Source organism: Lipotes vexillifer, unplaced genomic scaffold (assembly GCF_000442215.2).
Source record: "Lipotes vexillifer unplaced genomic scaffold, Lipotes_vexillifer_v1.1 scaffold371, whole genome shotgun sequence".
Classification (NCBI taxonomy): Eukaryota; Metazoa; Chordata; class Mammalia; order Artiodactyla; family Lipotidae; genus Lipotes; species Lipotes vexillifer.
In genome coordinates this window covers 328,738-334,302 of record NW_006786304.1, presented here as the reverse complement: position 1 = coordinate 334,302, position 5,565 = coordinate 328,738, and the positions used below count along the sequence as shown (strand labels likewise).

Genomic DNA, 5,565 nt, shown 5'->3' with positions numbered 1-5,565 from the left:
CCCACGTCTCCTGCATCGGCAGGCGGACTCTCAACCACTGAGCCACCAGGGAAGCCCATGCTTGTATTTTTAATGACAGTATCTTTTTTTTTTTTTTAGATGTTGGGGGTAGGAGTTTATTAATTAATTAATTAATTTTTGCTGTGTTGGGTCTTCGTTTCTGTGCGAGGGCTTTCTCTGGTTGTGGCAAGAGGGGGCCACTCTTCATCGCGGTGCGCGGGCCTCTCACTAACGCGGCCTCTCTTGTTGCGGAGCACAGGCTCCAGACGCGCAGGCTCAGTAGTTGTGGCTCACTGGCCCAGTTGCTCCGTGGCATGTGGGATCTTCCCAGACCAGGGCTCGAACCCGTGTCCCCTGCATTAGCAGGCAGATTCTCAACCACTGCGCCACCAGGGAAGCTCCTAATGACAATATCTTTATTGTTGATTTTCTGGCTGTAAAACGAATGCATTGTTTAAAAATATTAGAAGTTTAGTTACGTACTTTTCTCACAAAATAGTATTTCGTGAATGTATTTTCATGTTAATACATACATCATTACATACTGCGTTAAAAATAAAAATAAAATGATGGTATTTTTTAGCTTCTTCCATTAAAGGCAAAACTAACTCTTTTTTTCTTCCTTTCTTCCTTCCTTCCTCCCTCCCTCCCTCCCTTTCCTTCTTTTTTCTGTTGAAATATAGTTAACTTACAATGTCGTTTTAGTTTCAAGTGTACAGCAAAGTGAGTCAGTTATACATACACATATATATATATATTCTTTTCAGATTCTCCCTCTTCCTTCTTTTACTCAACAAATAAATATCAGCTAAGCACCTGCTGTGTGCCACATGCTACTCCAGGTGCCGGGGACACAGCAGAGCCCAAAGCAGGGAACAGGTGACGCTCTGGAAAATAAGCATAATAATTGTACTTACCTTATAGGGTTGTTCTAAGGTGAATGCCTGGTACATGATAGAAACTTGATAAATGTCATCTATTATTTGACTGCTTATAAAATAATAATAATGGTAATTGTTTTATCTATAGATGTACATATAGAAATATAATTTATTTGGTGTATAAAATAATAAGAAGATAATAATGCTACCCATGATGATACTTAAATGTCCTTTAGTTTGAGGCTAGTTAATAAGCACAAAACACCCAGCCCGTGGATTGATTTTGAAGTTATTGTGAAGAAAGGAGTCGGTGTGTCCGGATGGGGAAACAGATCTAAGACATTAAATTGAAAAGATTAAGAGACGGCACAGGGGGTGTTGAACTTTCCCATTTCTGCTTAATGTATTAAAAGGGAAATACCATAGACGGACTGAAGTGCTTACACACAGAAAACTCAGACTTGAACTGGATAAAGCTGGAAAGGGCGGGGTCTCAGGGTGGAGGGGGAGGGTGTGTGTGTCTCTGTACCGGTGGCTAACACACGACTAACGCTCACAATGGACTGGGCGCTGCGCTCAGCTCTTCATGCCTATTAACTTGAATTCTCGTAACACCCTCCAAGTTGAGTATATTATTCTCATTTTGCAAATGAGGAAGCTGAGGCACAGAGAGGTTCAGTGGCTTGCCCAAGGCCACACAGTTGATGAGGGTTTGAATTTTTAAAACCTGCACATGTTTTACTTTAGTGATGAAAATAATATGAAAGCAGAGTGCCAAATTCCAAACACACACACACACACACACAATGACTTGGCCCCTTAGCATCTGCTTGGCAGGGAGGAGTGCCCCAACTTCCTCTCTGCCCTTCCTGTTGTATCAACTCCAGCTGGCACTCTGGGCAGCGCCAGTCAGCCCCAAAGAATCAGCAGAGAGCTGCAGGGTCAGGTTACTATGACATCATGGGGACATCACATGGACCGGTCTACCATCTACCAAGTCCTTACTCTGTGCTACGTGCTTTATACATATTAACTCTTCAAGGCCTCCCCAAACTGGTGAGGTAGGCTCACCTCCGTAACTCACTTCTCAGTTGAGGAAACCTAGAGAGAGAAAGCCAACCGAAACTGCTCACCCAGAGTCACAGAGCCCAGTTCTGCTTAGGGTCACTGGCTGTCCTGCCTTCCGACTCTCCCAAACCTCAGATTTTTGGATGGTGATGTTCTAGGTCCCAGAGCTCCAGAGTGGGACTAACACAGCTTGAAACTCAGGTCTGTTACTTGCTTAGCTGAGTCATCCTCAGTAAGTTCCTTAATTTCTCTGTGCCTCAGTTTTCTCATCTGCGGAATGGGTATAACAATGGTATGAAAATTAGAGGCTTGTAATAAGGACTAAATGATATAACATTTAAAGGGGCTTGGAGCAAGGCCTGGCACATAACACAAAGTCTCAATAGATGGTGGCTTATAGTAATAATAATAATAATAATAATAACAGTAGTAATAGTTATGATTATCATTCCTATGATAGACAATGTCACTTCTCTGCTCAGCACCCTCCCATGGCTCCCATCTCACGCAGAATAAAAGACAAAGAATTTACAATACGTATGTGGCTGTTGGTATCTCTCTGTTTTTACCTCCCATCTACTCCACACTGGTGCCCTTGCTCTTCCTTGAACATGACCATCATGTGCCCACCTCAGGGCTTTTGCACTGGCTGTTCCCTCTGCCTGGAACTCTCTTCCCCCAGATCCCCACACAGCTCCCTCCCTCACCTCTTTTATGGCTTTGCTCAAATATCACCTTCTCAGAGAGGCCCTCCCTGACCCCTCATTTAAAATTCCAACATAAGGAATTAAAAATTCCCTGTGTGACTTTTTTTTTTCTTTTTGCCGTAGCACTGATCACCTTCTAAAATACTGTGTATTTTGCTTATTTATTCCTGGACTGTCTGACTCCTCCCACCAGGATGTCAGCTCCAAAGGGAGAGAGGTTTTTGTCTGTCTTGGCTCCCGCTGTGCTTCTAGTGCCTGGAACAGCAACTGTGCTGGAAGGATGGCTGGATGAATGAATAAATGAATGAATGAATTATAGAGAATTCAAAATTTTATTCCTCTTGTTTTCCTAACACAGTCATTACTTTTAAAAATTGCTCTAGCAGGATTCTAGAAATGTTCTGTTCCCCCCTCTGGGTGCCAGTGACACAGATGTGCTGGGGTGAAACTCAGTGGGTGTACCTGCAGGTGTGTACACTTTTCCATCTGCATGTTTTACTATGATCTAGTTTACATTAAAAAAAACAAAGATGACAAAATTGCCTCAGAGGTACATATCTGTCGCACCAAGATTCGAAAATCCAGATGAAGAACCAAGACAAGCACTTTTGCTGTGAAGACATATTAACCTTTTCCCATCTTGATGGATATTCAGATTCCAATAGTTTAGATTCTAGAATTCCAGGTTACTAACGGGCTAGTGTTCTAACATTTTGATGCTCTAGAACTTCCCTGTCCAATCAGGTAGCCACTAGCCACATGTAGCTATTTAAATCAATTAAAATTAAATAAGATTGAAAATTTAGTTTCTCAGTCACACTGGCTGCCATTTCAAATACTCGGTAGCCACATGTGGCTGGCAGTTACTGCACTGGACAGTAGATACAGAACATTGTAATATTTTAGAATTCCAAGATGCTAGTAAGCTGATATTCTAGAATTCCAAGATGCTAAGAAGTTGGGGTTCTAACATTGGAATATTTTAGAATTCCAAGATTCTAATGCGCTGGAGTTCTAACGTTGTTCTATTCTGGTTTCCAAGATGCTAATGGGCTGGGACCCCAGCCCAAGTCCCAGCCCATTAGCATCTTGGAATTCCAAGGATCTAGGATCCAGGATCGAGATGCTAGGATCCTAGCATCTAGGATTCCAAGGGCCTGAGAGTTTTTATCTCTGAGGTTTCATGCCATTTCTCGCCCGTCCAGGTGTCTGGGGTTTGGATGGAGAACTCTTCTCTCGGCTACGAGTATGGGGATTACAGCGAGATTCCAGATCTCCCTGTGGACTGTGTTGATGGCACCTGCGTCTCCATCGACCCCCTCCACGTGGCCCCACTCCTGCTGTATGCCGCCGTCTTCCTGGTGGGGTTGCCAGGCAATGCCATGGTGGCCTGGGTGACCTGGAAAGAGGCCCGCCGGAGGGTAGGTGCCACCTGGTTCCTCCACCTGGCTATGGCGGACCTACTCTGCTGTTTGTCTCTCCCCATCCTAGCAGTGTCCGTCGCCCACGGGGGCCGTTGGCTGTATGGGGCCGTGGGCTGCCGGGCCCTGCCCGCCGTCATCCTGCTGTCCATGTATGCCAGCGTCCTCCTCCTGGCCACTCTAAGCGCTGACCTCTGCCTGCTGGCCTTCGGGCCCAGCTGGTGGGGTGCAGATAGGAGGGCATGCAGGGTGCAGGTAGCCTGTGGGGCATCCTGGACACTGGCCTTGCTGCTCACTGTGCCCTCAGCCATCTACCGCCGGCTGCGTCAGGAGCATTTCCCACACCGGCTGGAGTGCGTGGTGGACTACGGCGGCTCGACTGTGGCCGAGAACTCAGTGACCGCCACCCGGTTTATTTTCGGCTTCCTGGGGCCGCTGGTGGTCGTGGCCAGCTGCCATGGTGCCCTCCTGTGCTGTGCTACCCGACGCCGCTGGCCACTGGGCATGGCCGTTGTGGTAGGGTTTTTTGTCTGCTGGTCCCCCTACCACACGCTGGGGCTGGTACTCACCTTGGCTGCTCCACACTCTGTGCTCTTAGCCCGGGCCCTGCGGGCTGAACCCTTGGTCGTGGGCCTGGCCCTTGCTCACAGCTGTCTCAATCCCATGCTTTTCCTGTATTTCGGGCGGTCTCAACTCCGAAAGTCTCTGCCAGCTTCATGTCGCTGGGCCCTGAAGGAGTCACAGAGCAATGATGAAAGTGTGGTCAGCAAGAAATCCACTGGCCGAGACCTGGTCTCAGAGGTGGAAGTGTAAGCTAGAGGGAAATTGGTTTGTATTCTCCCATCCCACTTTACAAGACTGGCTTCAGGCATAGCTGGATCCAGGGGCTTAATGATATTGTCATCTATTCCTTGATTCATTCAACAAACATTCATTATGCCCCCTGCCATGTGCAGTGCAGATATAGGACATTTCCATCATTGCAGGAAATTCTATGGGACAGGGCTGCTCTAGAATCTCACCTGCTCAGATCTTTTAAATCACATAGCAGTGACACCTTCGTGTAGAGTCATTAATCCAGGATAGCACTTTACACATAGTTTCTCCTTTAAGGTAATTCTTACAACAACCCAGGCAGGCAGGGGGAGATGCTTCTTTTCATAAGCTGAGGCCCAGGGAGAAGAGGTCATTTGCCCAAGATCACACAGCAAGGAAGTTATAGAGTTGAGATTTGACCCCATGTTTACTTGACTCCAGTGCTCATGCTCTTGATCACCAAACTTTTCCTTCATTGTCTTGTTCAAATGATACCTCCTCCAGGAAGCTCTCCCTGATTCATTCCCCTCGGAGGGAGGAAGTAGTGTTCTGTTCTCCAAGTTTCTGGAACAAAAATTCCCAGCTAAACTGTAAATTTCCTAAGGACAACATCTGGGCCAATTGAATTTCTGTCTCTCCTCCACCCATCCCAAGCCTTAAAAAGAGACAAAC

General features: G+C 46.4%; 1 protein-coding gene across 1 annotated transcript; it reads left to right on the top strand.

Moving 5' to 3' along the window:
* The first annotated feature begins 3,866 nt into the window (after window positions 1–3,866).
* Window positions 3,867–4,918, top strand: C5AR2 (complement C5a receptor 2). Its single transcript, XM_007458478.1, has one exon. It carries the CDS (start codon window positions 3,877–3,879, stop codon window positions 4,888–4,890), a length of 1,014 nt encoding a protein of 337 aa, XP_007458540.1. The 5' UTR covers window positions 3,867–3,876; the 3' UTR covers window positions 4,891–4,918.
* The last annotated feature ends 647 nt before the right edge of the window (window positions 4,919–5,565 follow it).